Raw genomic sequence first — 26,349 nt, 5'->3', positions numbered from 1 at the left:
TGTGAATTTATTTAAACTTACTAATGAACATAGCTGCAAAAGAGAAAGGGACACTGTTGCACCTCAAAAAAGTTGATAATACTGAACTTCACATAATTTCAGTTGAGAGAAATTTCTGATTTAACCCAACATATACTTCCTCAAAAACATATGACTTGCTACATAAAACAGTTCTATTATTATTCAAGCGAAGCTACAAATTTAGGTGGTGTATCCCTGCACTGAAAAATTCAACACTTTCAAGGGATTTGCTAAACGTTGGTGGTCAGGATGACAAACAAGACTTGAAAGCAACAGCCTGTTTAAGACGACTCTTGGAAAATAAATAATAACCCAATGCACACAGTAGTTTTTTGGGATTGGGTTTATAAGATGGGACTTGTTTTTTTGATGCAAGAAGGGACATTTCTTGATTTTCATCCTCTGAGTGCCTCATCTGACTACATTCACATGATTCAAAATTAAGAAGAAATTAACATATGTTAAGCAATGACTTCACTGAACTCTAGGATCATTAAGAGCACTCTATATCACTATCTGTCTCATGAAAACAAGCTGCACTTATTTCAAAAGAAACTTTCAATAGCAGAATTATATATTCTTAACTTCTTACAGGAAATGTCCATATGCTCTATCTGGTAAAAGCAGTTAAATTTTGGTATAACCATTAGAAGGGAACTGTATTCCAAGTTCAGTTCTTGGAGTGTCATCTAAACACAATCGCTGCTACTTTTGGAAGACATGTTGGGAAAATGAAGACAAAAAAAATCACCATTACCTATTCTTCAATCTGTTCTTTGTACTTCAACTTTTCTTCCCAAGAAAGCAAATGGAAACTTACATCTACCATTCTATTCATTACAGGTTATAACTTGGCTGTGGTTTGCTGTAATCGTACCTTTGAAACGCAACCCAAACAAGAGAAAATGAACGAGGAAAAGATCCAAATAATTTAGTTTTCCAAAAGTGATCTGTTTTATTTATAGCTTTTTAATATAGTCATACTAGCCAGCAACCATTAAGCTCCTTTTGTCTTCTCTCTCCACCTAAAACATCATGCAAATGTTCATCACAATGACAAAGACAACAACTCATATCTCTTGTCTGTCTCTGGGTAACAACCCTGACTACCCAGGTATTCAATATTTCTATTGGCAGATTTTACCAGTTTTTGTGGTCTGAGCAATTCTGAGCTGGCAAGTCTTTTTAAACACCTCCTCTGTCAGAAAAGGAATCCTTTCTCTCCCCTTTCACAACTGGTGACTGAATTGGGGAAAACAAACCCACCATATTTCAGTTAAACTAATTTGACCTAATCCAAACTGACTGAGAAGTAAAAATCCTATCATATTAGGGTGAGGATCAGTCCATGTACCTATATTTATTTCCATGAGACAAAACAAAAACAAGCATTTGAAACATCTTCAAATATTTTACATGGCTTTAAGTTATACCTGAGCATCCTTTCATCATTTACTCCAAGTTTTCTACTGATATAATAATGTATAGGAGTGAAAGGAAGCATATTAAACCTGGGGTTACTGAGTTAAACATGACAATATCTCATGCTCAGTGTCTGGTAAAGACCCAAACCTCCATCTGATTTTGAAAGCTGCATATGCTAATAAGCTCAATTCCAGCTGAAGTTTTTGCACTAACTGCTTGCACCTATATCTATATGTATATAAGTAAAGGTATAAATAAAGATATTTAATAAGAAAAAGAGAATGTGATATTTATTATTGAAACAACACAATAAGGAATGTATTTTAAAAATCCTGGCATTCACATATTTAAAAGAAATTAGGTGACTCCTTTATGGTGCTATTTCATTATATTTTTCAAGAAGGGAATGAACAACTTTAAAAGGAACAGAAGTAATTATTTCAAGTTGGGCTATAGAAAAGGAATTTGATTACCTAAAAGCCTATACAAGAGTCCTTCAGCAGACAAATTTTTCTTCCATTTAAATAGCGGTCATTTGGAATTAAAAGCCCAAAGCTCACAAATGGTTGAAGGTATCATTTAGGTCCTTGAGATGAGAACATATCTCTTTCACCAAGTTTGGAAAGAAGATCATCAGTCACAGCAAGTGCTCACATGAACCAGTTATTTAAACATTCTTTAAAAAGTGAAAATAAAATATTTTATCTTATCCCTACACATAAGATATTCTGTTATAAGTAAAGCTTCTTATCACAATTGCCCTTTTATGTCTGAATTCACACATTTTTTTTCTTGAAATGTAAAAGTAGCAGCACCTTAAGAGAAATAAAATGAGAACCTTAACAGTTTCACAGGACTTCATTTACAATCATGACATACAGACTGTGAAACTCTTCTCCCAAAAATAATGTTCTCCATGAATTGATTCTTTAGGTATAAAATCCCCTCTTTGTTTTACTCAAATTTTGGAATCTCCCCTTTCTATCATATACAAATATAAATATTATAGTCCTTAAATTTGAGTCTTCACATATATACCAGAGCTGCTATACTCCAGTCTTATGTCTTCAGATAAGATATCCTGTGTCTAATTTCATTCATGTATGAATTAAAGTCTATTACAGAGTTTAAAATTTACTGAGCATGTTTAAAATACTCTATAAGATTGTGGTTATGGGGGTCTGTGTTTTGAAAGTCCTTGTACAAGGTAAGTCTCCAAGTCTTTATTCTTTCTGAGCTGAGCCTCTGCTAAGTGCAGAAGATACAAAAAATTTCAGAACACTGTTCTGATTCATTTACTTATTTAATAGCACATGTATCAAGTAAATATTTGAACTATATTTCTTTCATTAGCAAAATAACTTTGATTCTATCTGATTAGAAGAGAAAATATGACCAGTAGGAAAACTTTCAGCTAACTTCTAACTCAAAAATACAAGACTATGATAACATAAATTTTAGAAAGAAAAGAAATATTCTCCTTTCAGTCAGAGTGTCAAAAAAGTTTCATCCCAAAAAGAAATATTAACAGGTGGATCGAAGTCTCCTGAATAAAGCAGTGCCATTACAGTTTTCAGTAGTCTCAGGATCCTCACACTGTAGTATGCAGAACAACAATACGGGTACAAGATTTTAAAAACGCCTCAGGATTATCAAGCTTTCATTCATTAAAAGATGTGGATAGCACTCTGCATCCTAGTACAACATGCATTATGAAAGCACGCTCTTATTAGTACAACTTGTGTTTTTGGTACAAGGAGAGAAAATCTGGTTAAAGAAGGAATCACACAAGGAAACTGAGTGGGATACTGCCTAATTCTGAGAGCGCACTTTCATTTGTTTTGCCTGCCAGTGTTGATTTAATTATACTGCATTATTATCAAAGCTGCATTATGTACTTTTTTATTCCTTTTACATGTGTTTGAGGTGAAGACCTTGGCTTTGTCGGCAAACAGCGTGTTTCAAGTTATTTCTTAAGTACTAAATAATAAAGAAAAGAGAAGAAAAGATTTTTTTTTGAGATAGCAGACAGTGATCACAAGTTAAAGGGTTAAATGTAAGATCTCCAAGAAACATTTTGAAGTTGATTAAGACCCCAGCTTTGCATTAAACAGTATCACTTCCACATGAGTTGTTGCTAATGCTGTTAAGGAGCAGCTTGAGAAGCCCAGTGTGCCAGTGACCTCCTTCACCCTCCAGCCACCCACTAGGGCTTCTTGATTAGCATCCTACCTGGTTCTCTGAGGAATTCCCGTCATCCCCCAGGAGTTCATTCCGCACCTCATCACTGTAGGCAATTCGTGACCTTTTCTGTAAAACAAAAAGAAAAAAGGGTTAGGAAGTAAAGCTCCGAAGCCATTGGTATCAAGGCTGATCATCTTAAACCTCGAGAGCCCCCTAATGGATACCTATTTGATTAAAAAAATCTGCAAGTGAAAGTTATTACAAAGTTCTTCAACTGCTGTACCTTAACAAATCTGCATGGCAAAACTATAGTATTTCTAAGACAGTCACACCCTCAATATTGCAGCAATGAAAGCAGCTTCTGTGAAGCTCGAGATATATAACATGTGAGGCAATATAAACTAACAGCAGAAGCATTGAAAAAATGCCAGTGCAAAAAACCAAATGTATTTTTCTGAAGAACACTTGCTAGCAGGTCAAAGAATGCAATGTAACAGCAATGGCAGCAATGCCTCTGGACAGGAAAGGAAGACTGAGCTTTTCCCATCTAAAAAATCCAAAAACCAAAGCTGAACAAAACACATGTGATGTATCTGATTCAATTTAAAGATGTGGAAAATTAACAAGCATTTTCTATGCTGCTAAAGCTGCTGGGAAAGGATCAGAAACTAAAGGGTGAAAGAAAGGAGAGAAAATAACACCACAAGGAAACACTGATCTTCAGCAGTTCATGGAAACACCAAAAACCTGATGCAGTCATCCATGGGATTGTTATGACAGACAGGATATTAAGTAAATTCACAGCTTATGAGCACCAGATTTGCTCTTGAACTGATAATTATGTTGACTCTAAACTAGATCAAGTGCCAAGCATTGGAAAGCAAATGTATGATGATTAGCAAGGTAGCACAGGATTCAACGGAGCAATAGGGAAGGCCACAATGACAAGACCAGCTTTCAATTTCTCTGTTAGCCAAATATCAGGCTATTACTCAGTTAATATTCCCACACTTACCATTAAAGGAGGGATTGAATTTTGAACATATTGTCTAATTTATTTTATTTTTCAGAGTAGTTATGGTAATTTTTACAGCTCATCAGAGGAAGAAACCCAAGAGTAACAAAAACTAAGCTGTAGGGCCTTGCTTTATTGATGGGGTCTCCCCTCACACCCTGCCATGATAGTGACTACCACTAGGAACTCAGAAAAAATTAATCCCTCTTCAAATCTTCCCTGCTTGGGCCATCATGCCAAAACTGGTACTTGGGACTGAAGCACAAGAAAAGAATGCTAGAACTTATACTGAGTACAGGGAAATTCATCACCTTAGTAACAGAGGTTTGGAAGTGGGTCACCCTTTGTGCAAGGGAGCCAGCAGCAAAATAAGCCTTGTATGGGTCACCTCAGAGCAAAACATTTTAGCTCTTGATGCTGTGCAGCTCCCCCTTATTACCAACAAGATTGTTATAATGTTTACACATTTGTGATACATTTAGGATCTGATGGCAAGTGAAAGTAGGAAGGACAAAGCCCTGGACCACGGACCCACGGCAAGAGGTGAATTGTGCCAAATCTTTTGGAGATCTCAGCTGTCACAGTTTCACACTAACCAAGCTAAAGTAGTCTACAGCATTAAAGGAAATGAGAACCTTTAAACAGGCTGTGGTATCAGAGCTGCCTGTTTAAATTATTCATTTCATCACTATGGGGGACTAAAACACTCCACAGTATGCAAGAATATCATATGGAGATAGGTTTTGTTTTGCTCTTTTCTCACCAAAAAGCCAACAAATTGGCATAGATTGCTCAATTACATTATTTTCCTATTTTCATTTGATACACATCAAACAAGGAAGGAAATTACAAATATATACCAATAAATATCTAATCATCTTTTCTGATTAAGATTCAATCTTAGGACCTCATTTGAGGTCTAGTAGTTCAACTGTACAGTTTCTCCCAATTTCACAAAATGACTCAGCCCCATTGATCCTGTCAGTGTTGAATGTATTTATCATTATTAGACTGAGATGAGGAGCATGATGCTTCATGAGCTTGTTCTCTAGTGAACAAGCTTCCTAATAATATGTAGGGACTGAAATGGTCCTTGATTACACATCATTTATTTGAAAGATATAACTGGATGTTATTCTCTTTCTTAAGAGCCTGCATAGGAGAAAGGAAAAAGAATATAGTTCACGGGAAAGAAACAAATGTTAATAGCAATGCAATTTTTAGAGGCCCTTTATAATCCTTTATTTACCATTGCCAATGAACTCAATAAATATATTTGTATCATGGTTCTTTTATTGTAATAATCTGTCATGATCTGAAAATCAGAAATTTTATTAAAAGAAATAAGGCTTTGGCTACAATTAGGTAGAACTCTTTGCCATAATCAATAAATAACTTGATACTACTTTTGATCACAGTTTCACTACCAAATGAATCAATAATATAAAAGGAAAGATCTTTGAACTAAAGTGTTCATTTATTCTTTCAGGATTTGTCCAAAATATCAATATCTCGAAATACTATTCTTATTTTTATTAAAGTATTATTGGTTAACATTTTTAAATTTGGCTATCAAGATTAGTTCAGCTTGTCTGAACTCAATAATTACATTTTTTATTATTATTTTTTATTTCATAACCATCAGCTGTTTATAAATATATACTTTAGCCAAATGCAAGAATGATAGTTTGAGCTGGAAATGTCACACACACTGCTACATTTTGAAGGAACCCAATTCATAATGCATTTTATAAATAGTTAATGACTTCTATACATAAGCTAACCAGGCAAATCAAGAAATTGTCAACATTTTTAGTCTTAGTTGTCAGTTACCACTGTCTACTGGTACTTTATATGTATGTTTCTAGAAAAGACAGAAGCTTTACAGAGTTTGTAATCCAAGGCATTTCTGGGCAGCTCAATATAGGTTTAAGAGGTTCTATGTGCAGTTTTTTGTCTGCAAAGCTCTGTCACATATAGAAGTTTTCCTTGTATTTTATATTTTCTTGTATATACCTAGACAAAAAGTCTAAGCACACAAGTGGTTTTGCTCAGTGAATGTGTTTGCAGTTGAGCATAGCATGTGCCCAAACACAGGGACACAAAAGGGTTAAGCTACTTTCTACAAGAACTTCAGCACTCAGAAAGTTTCAGGGGCTGTTTTAAATGTACTACAGTACCCAGACCTTCTGACAAGGAAGAATTTCTGATTCCAGGCAGATCTCTCTTGGTTTATGAACAGGATTTTTGCATACTGATTGGGTGATTTCCTTAAAGCCCTGTTCAAACAGATACACTTGCTCAGTTCTGTCTGGCAATTTGGCTTTAAACAATCTGTCTACTTGACCCAAGCCTTAACATTTCCCAAAAGAACTGAATGTGTTCATAGGCAAGCCCAGCTAAATTAGAATTGAAATGAATTAACTCAGCTTAAACTAATTAAGATCTGTGATCTGCAGTACCACCCCCCTGTATGATTCTACATGTGAAGCAGGGTACACGTAACCAGACTGTAAGAATTCTGCTGTACCACTAATCTGAGCATACCAATGAAGTTCTTCTATTACTAAAGCATATGAGAAGTTAATTTCCATGGCCTACACATGGCAAAGCAATTGCTTAAATTGCCTCACCTGGGAATTTAATACAATGTTATCATCAGACCAGCCACACGGTAAATAGATTTATAATGCTTTCCATGTGCTAGGCTAGGTTGCATATGAATTAAGTAATGATCTGGTATTACAATACAATCAGCTAGTTCCCACACCTGGCAGACAGGATATTTTGCTAAATTACTACCTATACAGATACATCACAACATAAAAACAGAGAAGGTAATGGGAAGAGAAACAATCTACATGGTGTATGACCGAATTTTACACGGTAACCAAATAAGATGTAGATAGAAAGAGGTATCCAAAATAATCTATTTCCAACATCTGCACAACAGAACACATACTTATTCATTTCTATTCAATTTTGGCCTAATTTTACGCATTCTATACTTTAATTACCATCCACATTCTGAAATGTTCCCATTAGTGAAGGCCAGAACTAGCCAGTGCCCCCTCACTCCAATGTACTTCCAGCAATCAGCCAAATAATTGAAATAAAGTATTGTACATTTTCATACATGAACTAAGAATAGCTTTTCCCCTCCTAAATGCCAAGCAGCCCCCAAACAGATGAGCAAATGTAGGTGCATTTCAGACAAAAGACTGAACAGATCCTTTTATCCCAACCTTTCAATTTTTCAGGCTCAATGTTTTAAGAACAGATTAGACAGATTTTTCTGGTGGAATATGTGTAAACAACAAAAAGGCTTATTTATCCACAAACATCTGTTTTCATACAAAATCTATTAGAATTTCCAAGCATATATAAATGTTTTTTAAAATCTCCAGGCACCTGTTTCAGTTTGGCCCTGCTCTAAATGTAAATAAATACTTGAGATTAACATAACCAGAAATAATTTGTGGGAATATATCAGATTTTGTGTTCCTTGACAGTAGTCACTTCTGCCATTTGCTAAAAGCAAAGTGCAAAAAGTGATCTGATACCCAAATGGACAGCTAAATACTGCAGAACATACTCTTTCATCTCTGCCTTTTGGAATAGCTATTTAAGTATTTTTTGCTGAGCACAAATGGAAAAGATACAGTTGAACAAATTTAGAGGAAAAGTGGCCCAATTTAACAATCTTAAAGCTTATATTGAAACAGAAACCCAAACTGACTTCTTAGTAAACAAGAGATATTGTAATTTCCCTTCAATTTGAAAAATTGTGTTCAAACTATGCTTTTCAAAACTTACACTTCATTTTCAAAACTATATTTCTCTGTAAAGGGGATCAAGGAACAACAGAGTAGATGCTTCAGACTGCAATTCCAAAAGGATTTCCTGTTCCTGAGTAGCTGAGTTTTCAGCAATTGGGTGCACGAAGCAGGAAAATTGTGCTAATATACAACCTGATGCAATGCAGGACTTCCAAGTATTTCCTTAAGAAAACTGAGAAAAAAACCCCAAATGAATACATTCCTGTCCAAAAGTAAATAAAAACTATTCCACAAATCCACTCAAACTTCTGATTGAAAGAATCAATGTAACAGTACATGTCAGCTGGCAAAAGTCAATGTGTCAGCCACCCCCAGTGCTGCCTCCCTCCCTGCACACGCAGAGAGGAGGCTGCAGGCAACTCCGAAAGAGAAACAACTCAAACCCCGTGTTCTGCCACTCTGCCAAATGTCAGCAGCTTCCTGCAACAGCACAGAGAAATCAGACTTCAAGTGCTAATGTGAAATTAATGCAGAGATACTATCATCCATCTTAAATAGATGTCACAGGTCCATAAATCTTCTTTTCAATAATGCTCATCAAACACAGTTTTAGTTTCATTATAGGGTGAGGGCAGGGAGGAAGGTCAACAAACCCCCATGAGGACACAACACGTTTTGTTATGTCGATGGTGAAAAATGCAGCTTCTGCCCACAAAACTGCTTTCACCTCAAACTCATGACCAGTGGATCATGTATGTCACCAACCAGGCAGATGCTCAAACTGGTATATTGCACCTGCTGTGGGTAGGGAAGGAAACAAGTGACCTGAGAGAGACCGGAAATTCACCTTGTTTGTGGATTTATGGAGTAACAGAGGATGATTCCTATTGTGAAAAAGACAGTTCTATTTGGCAAAGCAGCTTCTATTTACCTGAACTCAAACTTCTAAACTTAATAACCCAGAAATGGAAAGATTTTGCAAAATTCAAAAGGTTGGAACTGACCTCTGCCTCATTCTGTTTTTAGAGAATGCTCAAATATTCACTATGATCACTACAGAAATCTATGGAACATCTAAAGAAACCTAATATAATGCAACACAACAGTTATAAATCCAAGCATAGAAAATTTCAGGCGAGCACTGCTTAAGCTTGAATAGTACTCTCCAAACATAAAAAGTAATAACTCCCCTTAGCCTGGTATGCAAATCAATTTTATTTTTCTTTTTATCATAACCACTCATCTTTGCTTGTTTGAATTACCACATACTAATTCCAAACCTTGGTCCCTCCATATACAGTATTTTATTCTTTCATCAGAATTTAGTTTCTCCAAGGTGCCTTTAGTGCTAGGCTGTTCTGCACAGCAGTTTGCCAGCCTTTTTACTCATGTGCCATAATCTCAAAATGTGCCAGGCATCAGCTGCTGCAGGAAGGAAGACTGGGTATATCTGCAAATTTAACTGTAACATCTCTGTAGGCCAACAGTGATGCATGACCTCTGCACTGCTGACTTGCAGTTATTCCACTGTCCACTGTTATCCACAGCTCGCAGTCTGTTCCTGTAATGTGCTTTTCAGTACTCTAATTTCAGTATTTCATCCAACCCCCTTCTATGGATTCCTTCAAATGACCATTATTAAACTATCTTCTTTCATTACAAAGCCCATCTTTTCACATCTACTTAGCTGGCTGAGTTAACCAACTTCTCTATTCAGTCAGTGGAAATTCCTTTAAATTGTGCATGAGATCACACAAATTCATTCCTTCTCAGATCCACCTTCCTGAAAAGCCTCTTGCTTCCTTGCAACCACCCTGTGCATGTTCAAAGACCAGTGTGATAATTTAGATTGTTGAATTAAAAGTTGGTTGTTGTGCCTTTGCTTTGATACATATTGCACACATATATTGGCTAATTTGCTGACAAAGGTTTTGCAGCTTGCAGACCCTTTTCATTACGGCCATTTCTATCATCAGTGCTAGAATAAAAGGCAAGAGCAAGGCAGGAGAGGGGAACACCCTCTTTTCCCAACTCAGACAACAGTTTGATAATAAAGATACCTCAGGTGAAAGACCACGCCTGATGCAGGTTCAAAGTAATCTACACATTGACAATCAATTTGGGTGTAGGGGGACTAAGTGGGATAAATTCTGCTATTCAGAGCATAGGTTCACAATTGAAATGAAAACGGCCACGTCCAGACCGTGGCCTCAAAAAAACCCCATCTGTATGCAAAGAATAGGAACAGCCAAAATCAAGTATTCTTGATGGAGAAATTAATCCTGAATTCATGTTCAGGTTAACCTGCAGAAATATTTAAGGATATCAATATGATCACTTAAAACAATTCATTTACTATGTCAAATCCTAGAAGACTCTCACTCCTAAAACAGATTTTCAAAGTCATGTGAGGCATTGGAAGTCAATCACTAATATCACACAGGCTGCTGTTTTTCTACAGAATTCTCTGTGAGATCTGAATAACTTCAGTTTAAAGACCAGCTGAACTAGGCTACAAAAATAAGCTTATTTTGAAAATGGTTTAACTACAGTAGGTCTTTGAAATATAATATATGCATGTAAGAATTACAAGTTTCTCTGCAAAACTACCTTTTAGGGAAAATTATTAAAGATAATGGTGGAACAGAAAACTCCTAGTGCCGTTTAAAAGCACACTACAAAGCTTATGTTTCTTTTATGAAATCTTTATTGGTCATCTCAACTCATCTCCTTGCTGTAATGACCTAAGCCATATATTTTAGTGGTTTCTTTTATAACTATGAGCTTGGTTTTGTGTCTTTTTTACTAAAACCTATTTTACCACACAGCTTCATTTATCCAACTAATGCTATTTAGAGGACAAGGAGCAACTACACATCACGATCGTGTATTTCAGACTGTCTTCCAATCCAAAGACTTTATGCTGTGTGGTAGTGTGTAATTAACATAAATGTCCTCTAAACCTTGGAGATGTAAGATAAACTCCAGCGTGTTGGACCAAGAGGCAGATGAACTGAGAAAATAAAAATATGGAGCCATTTTCCCCCAAGGGAGGAAATTGAATAAGAATGCTAACTTTTGAAGAGTGCTCCCAAAGACACTAAAGCAGGGAGGAAAAAATCTTAAGGAGGCTCAAGATTTTCTAACTAATTAGTTCACACTAATTAGCTCATGGTGAAGGAAGATAAACATCTTAGATAAACCAAAACACTAAATGTTCATTAAAATACCTTTGTTTCAGCCAGCATCTCCATCTGGAGCCCAGGTTCCCATTGCTAACAGTAACAAGACACCTGCTGGTACATTCCACCAGCTCCTTCCTTTACCAGAAAAAAGCATCCTAGTTTCACTTCCTTCCTCTATTTGCTACTTAATTGCCTTTATCACTCTGTACCTAACTGTAAATGAAAACCTGTAAATGGGCTGAACCACTTGCCATTTTTGAACACTACCATCATCTTTTTCAGCTCTTCCACTCCCTGGATTTCTAACAGCAGGCAAAGCCCAGGAAAGATAGTATTTTTTTAGGCTTTTCAATTAAAAGTACAATTTTGCTACAGAGCTCAGTTCTCTTAATAAATTATACATTTTGTCCACTGTGAACTCCAAGTGTAAAAGCCAAAATGAAACCGTAAAGACAGATCTCATTTCGGACATCCAGAATGAGGGCAGGGAGAATGAGATGTTTCTAAAGCAGCTGAATTGTCCCACCTCCATTTGTGCTACTCTGATAGGATCTATTTTAAATCAAAGAAACTTAAGCAAACCTTCCCAAAAATACTTTCTAGTCCATAAAAATCTATTTTCAGACACTGTCCTTTTTTTACCGAACACACTCTCAGCAGCATCTTTCCAGTCATATATCATTATGCTTTTTAATTTCTGAAAATAATACACAGAATAAGAAATTTTCAGTTAATCCCTAAGAATATTAACCACAATGTGAAGAACCCCATTCCATGAGAGTAGCATATGACAATTTCTGAGTTCACCATTAAATAAAAATAAAATAATGCTTAATGCAAAGAACAATTAAATAGACACATTGTGTAATTATGGTGGTTTGCATACAAATACACCCAAAAGGTACTCATTCTGTGTACTTCACTGCAAACATTCGGAACTATAAGCACGTCAGCTCAAATGATTGATTAATGAAAAGGAAAATGAAAAATACTTTGTGTCTAACATAGCCTTATCAAAACAAATTTTTGGATCTTGCTGTTCATGCTTTCTGAATTTATTATTTTTGCACTGACATGGTTTAGCTGAGATTCCTTTCCTTCCTTCTAGAACATATATACTTGCAGACAGACATGTTACCTTGCTTGAAAAAGATAAAAATTGTCTGAGTTTAGTAATTTTAGTACTTAAGTGGCCACAATTTGGCTTTGAAGTTTGCAGCAGATTGATGGGGGAGTAAATCTGTACTTCCACTGCTCCCCACCAGGCACTACTGGGACAGCACCAGTTGTTTCATGCTGTGTTAAATCAATAGCTAATATGGTAAAATACTAACCCGATGTTCAGACATGGCATTTTCTAGTTTTATCACAAGCTGATGATGAGCAGTTCTTGCTTTGCACTACCTGAGATAAAAGTCAGTAACTAATCCACTACCTCTAATTTATTGAAAATCCACTACCTCTAATTTATCAACCCAAAGTCCTTCTCCTTTTTATACTGCCTCTCCATTTTTCAGTCTCCCCATTCAGTGAAAATAACTGTTAAAATATTCATTTCTAAGTGGATGAAAAAATAATATACATAGCTATATGAAAAATAACCATACCAATCCACTTCCTACTTTATTTCTTTAGAGCTCAAGTCTTAAGCCTAATAATACAGTGTAAGGGAAAGGAAGTATACTTATAGAAAATACTGATATTTACACATATTTTGTATTTAAAGTGTCTCTGATAGACAAGCTTCATCTAACTTTTTTTTCTTGTTACCTGTGGCATAGTCAGGAATTCTGCCTCCAAGTGGACCAGCACACCACACAAAGAATAATGAGCAACACCAATACTGGCAGTAGCTCATTTCACACTAAATACTGATGTCCAAACTCTAAAAATTCACTGTTTTGTCCTTGTTACTATGTTGTCACCAACAATGCTTACACATTTCTATTGATCTTGTTTATAGCTGCCTGGATTTTCACTGTCAAGACAATGTAGTGTGAACCTTAAGGAAAGTCTCACTTGATGTACGACTGCATAAAGGCTGTTATCACAGTCAAAGCTTCAATTAGTCCAGAACTTGTACTGCCTCCTATAGTGGCCATTAATGGATAATAAGGGGAAATCTTAAGAAACAGAGCAAGGATGGAATTATTTTCATTTCAGTAAATGCTGCTTGTTTCTGTTGATCAGCAGTTCAGGGAGTTTGAGGTATATCTAAGAGCTTCACACTTTATTATAAACCTTGGTGGTTACTGCTTAAATAATACTTCTTTTATTTAAATAGCAATTGAAGAGTGGCATTCATGCACACAAAGAAAGATGTTCAGATCTCAGTATTAGGACAAAGATTAAATTCTAAAGTTATCCTACGTTTCACTTGAAAAAACTGGAGTGAAAGTCCAAAGAAGCTAACAATTAAAGCATCAAAAGCAATTAATTTATACCACAGAGTGTTGTAATATTCTTCCATGGAGCATATTTTGGTAATAAGAATTTAACCCTGAGGATCTCATCTTTACATGGTGAACTCCAGAATAAAACAAAGATTACCTAATAAATTACTTCCCAATTCTAGCTCATACAAGTTATTTGCTTTCCCAATCTCCTAACAAGCTATGGCAAATACTCAAATTATTCATATTAGAAAAATAGAACTATACTCTATAGTCATATTATATTTCTGCTCAGTTCCTTTGAAGTGCAAGAAAGGCCCAGTACCATTTGACCAAACATCTGTCCCTCCACCCCAGCAGCTGTTCTTGCATGGCACAGTGTAGAAACTTCTGGTATAACAAAGCTGTTAGCATCAAACACAGATGATCTGACACAAAGCCAAACAAAGTTTGATAGCATATGGCAAATATAATAGTTTCAACACCAACTCGTGAACCTGACATGCAAAACCAACGTGGAAAGAATATAAGGAACTAAAGGAAAATAAATCTCATTGTGTAGTACATATCTGGGTTTCTGATTCCTGAGTATTCAAGGACAGACTCAAATTTATGCAATAATCTCAGTTTAAAATCTCATTACCACTGTCCACTGCTACTATGAGCAGCTCTGTGGTTCTACAGGACAATGACAACCTTCATCACAGGATCACAACAGATTTCAAAGATTTCTGAAGTAGTGGCCTCATGTAAAAAGCTTAGAACATTGTTGGGTGACAGCTTATACTTTTTCTCCCTTAAAACAAGATGTATATACCTGATAATTCAGGATCCTGCACTAAATCACAAGACTGATAGTTGAGCATTAACTCCAAAACATAAGTGACTCCACAGTTAAGCAGGAAAATGGGAAACATAGTTGCACACAGCTGACTAGAGGTATATTTTTATATAAGGATGAAAAGCAATTATTGCATCTTAAAAAGTATTAAATGAAAGCGTTTGCTAGGCCATTGGGATTCCTAGTTTGTATTTCACATTTTGGATCTAAACACTTCATCAAAAAGAGGATATTCCAGTTATTTATTACATCCTGAAAGAATCATTGCAGGAGATCAGTAGGAACCAGTATGTGTTTTCCTAAACAGTATTTCCACAGATGGCCACTAAAATTGACACATTTATTTCTATCACTCTGGGAAAAACAGTTGAGAACTCGTGGCTGGATTTCCTCCTCCAGTGTATTATGGATCAACTTTGACTAAACAGATAAAACCACGAAAGCACAGAAATCACCACAAAGCCACAAACCAGATCCACAGAAAAATTTATTTAACACTATCTGCTAAAGGGGGGAAAGCACTCAGACTCCCCCAGTCACTAATTTCATGTAGGGACATCCCTATACGAAATTTTCAGGGTCCTGTTTTTCTCAGGGGCTGGATAGTCCCCACGGTTATTAAGAAGAAACTACCAGTCCACTATCTCAAAGAGAAAGGTGTGCATACATATTTTTCCTTTGTCTGTTTGATTTCCAGACCTGAGGAATATGGATTACCTCTGTTATCTGCACAAACAAGCTCTACTAGAATCTTGGCATTCAGTCAACTTTTATCTTGGGGACCCCAAATTGTACTGTTAGGCAACACAGAGCACCTATCTAGACTAAATTGTCATACAAATAGATTTTTGTCAGATGCTCAATTTGTATTGGGGAGCATGCCAGCAAAAACAAAAGTCAGCAATTTAAAACAACAAACCAGCCCCTGTGCTGACAGGAACAAATTACTATATTCCAAATGAATAAGAATTACTGTAGATCACAGATCCTCAGTATGAGCACTACACAAAGGATGGAAAAATGTTCCTCAAATTAATTCTTTTTGGTAACTCTGTGCTCTGAAACAAGAAGAGGCCGAGTACAAATAAAATACAACACAAAGTAATACAAATAAGTTTTTAAAAGCACATAAAGAGGTACAATCAAAGAGGAATTAATTATTTAACAACTGGTAGTGCAAAGACAGGAGATGAGCAAAGACTCATTAGAGTTCAAAACTAAACTTTTGCAGTTGGTCAAACAGTGCAGCAGTGTGTTGTACTTCTAACAACTCCCAGATCTGCTTTCGAGGCAATGACCTCACAGAGCTGAGTGCACTGCGAGGTGATGCATGCATCTTTTGGGCAAAGATAGAAGTAGCTGCAAAAACACAATACATTTTGTTAGCCCACCCTAGGAGCAAAACTTATTTCTGTTCTTCCACAAACCACACACAAGGTCTAGCACTATCTTTTCAAAGAAATCTTCTGATCACTCTGTAATTATTCCTTTTCGAGTGACCCCATTCCATAACACACCATTTATGAAAAGACCTTGAAAACACTTTCCCTCTGCAACTTGATAGTACACTACACAGACCTTAGCATTTGAACTAGGAATTATTTTTTCTTTTATGAATTATAGCACTTAACAAAAGCCTTCATCTACAAGCTAATTGGAATGAAATTTGTCTAAATAATTTTTTCTCTTTCTTTTTCTGCTGTTTGCAATGTTTTCAGGGGTTCATTTTGAGTTTTTAACTCTATTGAAAAACTCAGCATGTTCACTCATAGTCTATCTCCTATCCTGATAAATAAAATGATTTCTAGTCTTGTCTTTGCAACTGTAATTTCTTACCTTAGAAATTACAATGCCAAAAAAGCAATGTGAAATAATAATGTAACATTGAGCACTGGTAGGCATAAAATTATATAAAAAAATCCCACCACCCTAATGAAAAAAAAAAAATACCACCATTAACTACACTGAGAAAGTGTGTACAAAATCAAGTAAAAGTAAAGAAATATTTATCTTCTTGAAAGTCATCTCACATAAAAAATGTTTGAAAAATGCCTGCATAATGCACCTTTAGCAAACAAATAATACTAGAAAAATAAAGCCACAAGCATAAAAATATTTTAATTTAATTTCGGTTGGATCATTCCACTATCTATACTGCGTATACAGTGATTTTGAAACTACAGGGAAATCACCCTCTCCCATCATTTTAAGACATTCCAGAGAAACTTTACACAGAACCAGCACAAAAAAGTGAGCAGTGGAACAATAAAGGGCTATAACCCAACCTCTAGCTTAATAAATTAATTTGTGTATAATGGTATAAATGTAAGGCATTAGTCAAATAATACCAACTAAAATGGTGACAGCCTAGTTTTATAGAAAATACAGAGCAGCCACTTACCAGTTTACTTTTAAACACAGACAGATGATAAACAGGTTTCACTGAACTTTGAGCAGCTACAGATACTCAGCATCTCAGCCTTGGCCCTAAGACAACAGAACCAAGGTGGGTTTTGTTGAATGCTGCCATGATTAACCTGAAACCTGGATGGCTGTAGTTCCTATCTTACAGGAGCAAGTACACATGTAGGATGTTCCACCCCTGGCCTTTGCTCTGGCAATCCTACACACATGTTGAGAGACCAGTGGGATGGGCAGCACACAGAGGTGATGGCAGCCCTTGTCCCTGCTTGTATTTGAGTCAACTCTCAGTATGACCACATTAGAGAACAGGTCTAGAAAGGGAACTATATATTTACAGATCAAAATGAGATAACATACATAACACAGACAATATACCTGCACAGAGAATTACATGTCATTCTAGTCCTGCTTAGTAAACAGAAGATGAAAGAAAGCAAAACTAATGTAATTTTGAATGATGATTTCATTATTTTCCATGACATTAAATAAAACATTTGGCAGTACAAAAATTTCTTCACATTGTTACAAAATCGATTCACAATTATGATGATGGGGATTATTTGCTATTCAATCTATACCTGTCTGATTCACAATCAATACATGAACTTAAAAAAAAATGTAACATGTCTTTAGAGTAAAAGCTGTGTAGTGGAAGACTGTATAAACTGTATTGATGGAAGCTATACAAGGTACAGAAGCACACAGCTACCTGCTTCCTGTGGTCATTGTCTTTTTCTCATACACTGGGAAAAATACCATTCTGCTAAGATCTGAAGTTTTAATACTTTCTTTGTGGGGTTATGACTCTTTTATGTGGAATTCAGAAACTGAAGCATAAGTACACAAGATCTACCTGCATCTTTTGACTTGAATTTTGTAAAACTGGCATGGGATGAAACCCTTTGGTGAACAAATATATGAGGGAGATGGGAAAAGACTGATCAATTGATTACTTTTTAAACGGAAAATGTAAGAAAGCTCCTTCCCTGGCAAGATAAAACTTAATAATACAAACCCTTTCAAATCTCAATGGCTGAAGTTCTTTCTAATGAGACTTGATTTGGGGAAAATATCAAACTTTTCTCACTGCACAGGGACAGCATTCCTGTCATATTTTTCCTATTGAATGAGCAGGAAATACATGAACACCAGCTATGTGGCTGCATCAATACACTCTTTGACACAGTAATTCATAGAGGAACACAGCTGAAAGTCTAAAGATCAAGTACTTCAGTTTTAAAGTTTTAAAATTTAATTATTAGGAGCATAACATAGTCAAATATAATTCTGCCTTATTTTAAAAGAAGTACAACTGTGCTGTTGCATAAACCTGATATCTTCAACGTGGGCATATCCTTCACTAGCAAAGCCAATGCAAAGGTCAGATACTGAAGTTCTTTGTGCAGAGAGGACATCATTCTGACTCTGGCCACCAAGCCTGAGGGAGTTATTTGAGACCTACTCAATTACCAGTAACACAGTAATATTAGAAAACACTGTTTCTCATTAATAGAAGTGCTAAGGGGGAAATACTAGGCTTGCTCTGCAGTTACATAGCTGTACTAGAAAAATTAGCAGTCTGAGTGAACTGCATTGTCACACTCAGTAGACCACAAAATACTGCTTCACACAAAAAAAACACTGCACTACTAACAGAGCACTCTATAAAAAATTGTATCTAAGTAAAAACCACTAACGGTTCACATGAATTCTTAAATTGGGAGTAATATTTAATGACAAATATGAGACTTTATATAAGGCCTGAGAAGTGTGCAATTATTTCAAACTCAGGTTTTCTCTTCAAACTTCCACAAACTGGTTAAAAAAATTTTCAAGACACCTCTTTCAACACAATCTCTTCACGTCCAGATAGTTTTCCAGGTGGTTGTTGCTTATGTTGTAAGTGCTATATTTTAAAAAGAAATGTGAAGTGGAAAGGGTCTGATTCCCAGCTGGATAAGTTATGTAGAAACAATAACTCAAAAACATATAGCTTAACATTTGCACTATCTTTAAGTGAGCATATAAATCCAAAGTGTACAAACTTAAATATTTCCATTTACAGAGCTTTTCCTGAAAATGATCCTATTAAGTGAGTGAGGCTGAGACATAGAAACAGATGGAATTTGTTTGTATTCCCCAATAATAGTTGTAGTATTTTCCCCACTTAAGTTATACTATTTCCAGAACTAGGATCACACTGGAAGAAAGGAAGTTTTATTATTTTCTGCATAGGCTGAAGCTAAATATACTGAACTATCACTCCAAGTAAACCAACATATGCCTTCTATGTTCTCAAACTTTTAGTTGGAATAACAAGCACTACTTACCTAAGCAAAACTTTCACTGTTCTGAGAGCCAGGAAGCTCAGAAACACTGTTTATACCTCACCTGGACACAGCACTATAGAAGTGACTGCATCCCCTCCTGTGTCACGTGTGGTCTGGGAAATATAAAATTTACAGAGCTGACTTAGCGATACTAATTCAGACCAAAGGTCCATCCAGCCTAACATGCAGCACCCAGGAAGTGCTAACATTAGAAACCCAGAGAAGGTGTCAAAGTGCCTGACCCCTGTCTGGTACTCCCTCTTTCCTCACCCACCTTGTGGTGGGCTACAGATCAGGCACTTCCCAACTCTGATGCCCTCTCCTCTCTTGCATTTTAATCTCTGATTCAATAGATTAATTTGATGCCACCTGACATGTTATGAGCAGGGGTGAAAAACTTCTTGACACTGCACCTTCTCTATATGGCACTCCATTTACATAATCATCTCTCTATATAGCCCTTCCCTCTTAACCCTAGCTGAAAAATTTCTGTCCATTACCCAAGTTCCTTACACTGAGCTGCTCCAGAGCTTGTTCTGCTACTGCATTTTTGGGTAACAGGGACTTATAATTACACAAACAGTCACAAAGGTACTCAGGTAGAGAGACTATTTGTCTCAATCTCTATTCCCTTCATAGTAATTCCTTCAGTGCAATTTTCTTTTCTGAAGACTATTGAGTTTGGACTTTTTACTGTATTTTCCCCAAACAACAACACTTGCCTGTCATTGGGAATGTCAATTCAGAACTGTTTTCCTGATAGATGCATTCCTTTCTACCTACCAACAATAAGCTTCACCTCTGAGTTTCATGCTTAACCACTCAGAACACTACTCCTGAAATAATTAATTTACCTCTGCCTTTTACTGTCCTGCATATTTTAGTACCACCAGTAGCTTTGTCAATTCTTTCCTTTTTTATATTAAGGCCAGCATAAAAATATGCTGAACAACAAAAATAGGAAGTTTTGGGACACCACTGATGAGCTTCCTCCACTGTGAAAATTGACCATTTCTTCTTAGCCTTTGTTACTTATTTTATGAAAGTGTCTTCCCTAATGCCCCACACAGTAACTTAATTTCTTGAGAAAAAGCTCTGCTGAATGGAAATCTGTGAAATCTTCTCCACATAAAATAAACTTGTTAATTTTGCTTAATTAAAGAGAGGTTCAAAGTTGCACACATCAAGTAAAATGCAATGGATTGAATTAATTAAATGAATGGTATGAAGTGCAGCTGTCTCTTCTAGACACTGACTAGTATCTATTTCCATGAATATTTCCTTATAAATTCCTTTTCAGCCTCCAAACAGATTTGAGCCACACAGCCTCAAGATCTACTGTATGAATGCATAGTTTTTAATTTATTTATCTTAAAGAGAACCTTTGCTGACACCTAGCAGATAAATGATTAATTGCACTTCTTACCATCTTTGTGGAGCCCCTACAGCTGATATTTTAGAGCCCAAAAAGAAAAGCTTATCCAGATAGAAAATAGGTGGCACTCATATTGTTAAAACCCCCTACACTCACAAAGTAAACAGAAGTGCCAGTTACAAGCATAATGAAGCATTTCCTAAAATTACATCTTTGGAAACAGATATTCTCATTTGAATAATTTCTAACATCTGCTCAACTCTTAGCAGATAATAGCCTTAAGACACAAAAATAAAAATCCATGCAGAGCAGAAACACTGTATAACTTCAGACCCCTGATAACTTAGGCAGGATGCTTTACCACCAATACTACTAGAGAAGGACCTCCTCCTACCCACAGGATACAGTCATCCAATTACAGAGGATGAAACAAATTAAAGTGAAGGATTTTTTATATAACCAGTGTTCTTTAGTTTTATTTAATGCACTATCATTTTCCAGGGTCTGTGCACCTGGAATTTTTTTTTCCACCACAGGTTTTAAGTTCAGTTCTTACGTTTTCACACCGGAGCAATGATAAAACATGAATTTTAAAAAAAACACTTCCATATTTGCATCCTGCTTCATCATTCTCTGAGTTTAGGGCAAAACACAACTGACTCACCCTCTGCAAAAGTTCTACTCTGATTTTTTAGTTCCCCTGATCCTGAGCCACAATTTTGGTAACTAATTCCTGTTCTGATGATGTAGTTCTAGGTTGAAACACCACTTCTCATGCAGGAATCTCTCAGTCCTAATTGAGAAAGGCTGGAAGAGTGTAAGACTAACAACAGCACACATCTGCTTCACCCCTGCACCCTTCTGCAGGGATCTTTTACTCACTCACAGTGAAATAACATGAAGTTATTTGGGGTTTTGGTCCAACTTAATGTACTCATTCTTGTGGCAGGTGGGAATATACCAATGGGAAGTGTTTGACAGAGGTTTCAAATGTGATGTACAACTCTACTGACTTCTCTAAGCTACCCCAGCTCTCTCATTTTTAGCAATGCATTCCTATAGGAAAATTTTCAACCCTTCTTTGCTAACTGAATCACCTGCAGTATAGATAATATTATACTCAATAGTATGTCGTATAATTCTATCTTTCCCTCAGCTATAACTTCAGTTCCACTTCAGTCTTGTTATCTGTCTACCCTGTAACATTATTAAAGAGGAAAAATCATCCTTTTAGTAAAGATGGAATAAGAGGTGGTAATTTTTTTTTTCAATAGCAGCTACATAAGAACAAACATTCTCAAGGATTGCAGAGTCATTTGGCATCAAGCCACAGAAAAAGATGATCACTCCTCAAAGACTTTGTCTGGGTAACATTACAGAATTTCTTGCATTTCTTCTTTGGAACAACAAACACTTCAAAATCTTTGGGGCACTTCTGTCCCCTTCTTCAATGACTTAAGGATTAGCTTTGCTATATACAAGTTTCTGATTTCATTACTTCAGCTGGTACAGTCACCTACCCAAAAGGCCTCTGGATATCCTGGTTTCTTGACCATACTGGAAATTCACATGAAAGAAAACGTATCAATGAAATTCTCCAAATGGCAAGTGATTTTCTCTGAATTCAAAACCGTTCAAACCCTACTTTGCTAAGACTGAAACATGTTTCTTATGACAAGATCATGTCAAAGGATGAAATTTCAAAAGCACTTATGTAATCTGAAAAAAAACAAGCACTCCTTGAACCATGAAATGAGGTGCAGGTTTCTACGTATCTTCCTTTTACAGGTTACTCATGAGAATCTGAAAATCCCACCTGAAAAGACATAAGACCAGAATTTTTAAGAGGTCTAAGCTGCTCAGCACTGAAAGCCATTGAGGATTGAGCACTGACTCCTTCAGGGTCCTTTCTGAAAAAAATCTCAACCTATATCTTTTAAGCTGCCACAGGTAAAAGCTTATAGCAGCTACAAACGATGGCTTGACAATGGGGAAAAAAAGATGATAAAGATGGCAATGGCAGTGGTCGGAGGTAATGCTTCTGCATGTTCCTGCAGACCCAGTGAGAAAGCAGCTTTTGATGGTGGCCTCAGAAGCAGCTTAATCTTCTGCACTGGGGTATTAAACAGCTGCACTGTGGACTGCTGTAAAGGAGGAAGCAAATCAGGAGGAATAAAATGAAGGAAAACAGAAAAAAGCAGACTACCATCTAATCATGTCCTTGGTGGAAGAGAAGCTCAGAATTATCAGGACGAGAAAAGTTTTAAGTCAGCATCTTTCCCCTAAATGCAAAGAAAGGATTTGAAGCTGATAAATACCACTTTACCATCCTACTGCATTTAGTGCCCTTCCCTGGGACTCTCAACTGATAACTTTGTGAAGGGGCACCAAATTAAATGTTCCAATAATGCCTGGCTTCCTCAAGCCAAATTTCACCGGAAACAGACACAGGAAATAAAATCACCGAGACACCAATTTACAGTTTTAACTGGTCCACAAAAGGTACAGAAAAACTTTTACCTTTAAAGGAGTACTTCACATGAAGGCTAGTTTCAAAAAGCAGATCTAAAGCCAGAACATTTTACAATTTCACCAAACTTTATATTTTTGATAATGTTTTGGTCTGAAGCTTTGAAGCTTTATTCATTTTCTTGAGTTGAAAGCCTTGTGAACCATTTAATTATTTTGGGTTCACAACATAGAGTCACATAAACTTTGGTGCTGCCTGTAATTTTGTCCATTTCCTCCCTCTACTCAGTCTCCAGAAGCAATGCATGGCCAAAATTAAATAAAATGTGTTAATATATTAGTTTCAAATTACATACAGTTTTAATTGTCTCACATCTGCTGCAAGCTAAACTGGGATCACTGTATTCCATATACAGCAAACAATGCACATACATCCACACACATAAAGAAGTATACATCTGGATCTTGCACAGACTTTGGGCAATATTAGAAAGTTTGCAAAATAGAGAAGCATTAAAATAATGTGCAGTTTGGCTGAGGAACTAAAGACACTTTGAATGAAGAGAGTTCAATACAACTGCAATTTACCTTGTATCATTGTTATAGCTTACAGTTATAGAAATACAAGGTATGTTTACATATACTGAATTTTTTTCTCACTCTTTCACATTTTGTTCCATATTCGTAAACAAGCAATATGCTTCACTCCATTTTATATCTCACTGCTTGCTGATCCTTAGTTACTGTCCCCACATGAAACACAAGCTTAACAACATTGGAAAAAGAGACAGTTGCCTGACCTTGCCTTTGTACCCAAAGAAGCCTGTTGGTAGACCATGACTTCCACCAATCCAGAGAAATCACTTGTTACTGGAGTGAAACCACAAGGCTCAAATGTACCATGGCACACGTTCATAGGAGAGGAACAACATGAACTTGGGAAAGGGACTTCTTCACAGGAAAGCTGTCAATAAAGTGGGCCACAATGAAAAGCTCAGATTTGACCACTAATACTTGAAAGAACAGCAAAAGGTCAATGATGCATTTATCTTTCTCTGGACACATCCTTTGTCCCCCAATTACACCCACTGTGGAAGCCTTCAAGCTAAAAATACCTCCTTAGACCCTCCATGTAAAGAAGAAAACCCCATGTTCCACAGCCATATCCATTACATTAAAATGTGTCTAAATGTTAATGTATTTCCTCTCAAACACCATCCAATAGTTTACCAAACCATTAGGATCTAAGCAATAAGAACCATCAGTCAAACATCCACTAAAAGGGACAACAGTGCTGATATGATCTTTCCAGTTCTTCTGCCAAGTTTGCTACGACAAAGAGTGAATGTGTGTGTGTTGGGATCACTGTGCTCTATAACGAGGAGGGAGCAATGGTAAGAGGGACAACTGTCTCCTTTTAGCAATCTTGTTTCTAGCTGAGGAGGTGGAAGGCTGAGCAGCTTTCCTTCCACTCCCAGCCATCTGTTAAAAACCTCAGTGAGGACAGATCTACATCAGCAATTATTATTGATAAAACAAAAGTGCTCTGACACAATCTTTAAAACAGGATACTTCATTTTATCAGTCTAGAGAGGAACTTATTCTTTCACAGTTACTGACTAACAACAGTCTGGATCACTCACCCCTCTCCCCAATATGCAGCACATTCTGTGCCAACCATCTCCCCTGAGTTTAACACTGTCATCCATGTTTTGGGGGGAGAGGGGAAACCTGACCTCACGCAGCATTTTACTAGAAAAGCCTGGAAGTCATAGGGCACTAATAAAAATACCAGAAAAATAAAATTAAGGAAAAGAAAACAGAGAGAAAAAAAAATCCACAACCAAAAACACAATAGAAACAATACTCTGTGTTCCTATTTTAAGTGCCTCTCTCAATGCTATATGCATAGCAGCTAAAGGCAAGCTGGAAACCAGCCAGGTCCTGGCTGCCAGCAAAAATTTTGTCACCTCCTTTGAACATCTGAAGTATGTTTACCCAATAGATTTCATTAAATTACACTTCCATTAGGAAGCATACAATGTTGATACTCATCTCAAAGATAAAAGGGATCGCTAAGAGGCATGTCATCCTGCTCCCCAGCTGATTGCTATTTCTGGGCCAATCAAGGAAAGGAGCCAGAACAATACTTAGTTAAAAAAATGCAGCATCTCCCCAAGGACTACATACTAAGAGACTGCAGCTCCATTATCAAAATGAGCATATCATTAATGACAATACACATAGAGTATGTTATTTTAATACAACTCATACACAACAAACAAGCTGTATTTGGGTCATTAGCTGAATTTGTAAAGCAGTATTTCCAAGGGTTAGAAACTCCTTATCGAGATATGAAGTTTATAGGTTGGGAGCAGGGAGAGAACAAATATTTTATATGATCCCAAAATACAGTGACTCTAACAACACTCTGTGGTTTGAAGTGCAATGTAGTAGCTAACAGAACAATAGGCTATTCAAACAGAAGTTCTCATATTAAAGTAAAGCAGAAGTAATTTAAAACACCAGGCACTGTTTTGCTAAACATCTATGAGGGATAATGAAAACAAAATGCCACTGATACAGTTTATACTGTACGTATCACCTTTTAATTTATTATTACAGTACAGTTAAAAAAGACTCAAAGCAAATTTTACAAACATAAAAAAACTATAGAAAAAACAATGCTGCTTGTAAGGCAAGACACTGGGGAGGGAGTAACATAGGATAAATTATTTGATTTTCCTATGGTAGGCTGAGCCTTTCCTAGTAGAGAGGAGGAGATATCTTTGTCTCTAAGCATTGCTGTTAGATGTATGATGTTTAGTGTGTTTCCTAATCTCCAATTCACATAACAGCAATAAAGGGAAGGGGACAAAACCAAACTCATGCTAATTAAAACCTGAAG

General features: G+C 36.4%; 1 protein-coding gene across 4 annotated transcripts in view; it reads right to left on the bottom strand.

Annotated features, from left to right (window-relative positions):
- Nucleotides 1–26,349, bottom strand: part of VTI1A (vesicle transport through interaction with t-SNAREs 1A) — a 256,745-nt gene that overhangs the window by 202,875 nt on the left and 27,521 nt on the right. For all 4 annotated transcript variants that reach the window (XM_064431322.1, XM_064431320.1, XM_064431323.1 and 1 more), the window contains exon 4: nt 3,679–3,756. In XM_064431322.1, coding sequence (XP_064287392.1) covers nt 3,679–3,756 — 78 coding nt within the window. The remainder of the gene's footprint in view (nt 1–3,678; nt 3,757–26,349) is intronic.

Source organism: Passer domesticus, chromosome 8, assembly GCF_036417665.1.
Source record: "Passer domesticus isolate bPasDom1 chromosome 8, bPasDom1.hap1, whole genome shotgun sequence".
NCBI lineage: Eukaryota > Metazoa > Chordata > Aves > Passeriformes > Passeridae > Passer > Passer domesticus.
The sequence above is the reverse complement of the archived record's forward strand: the minus strand, read 5'-3'. Positions and strand labels throughout refer to the sequence as shown.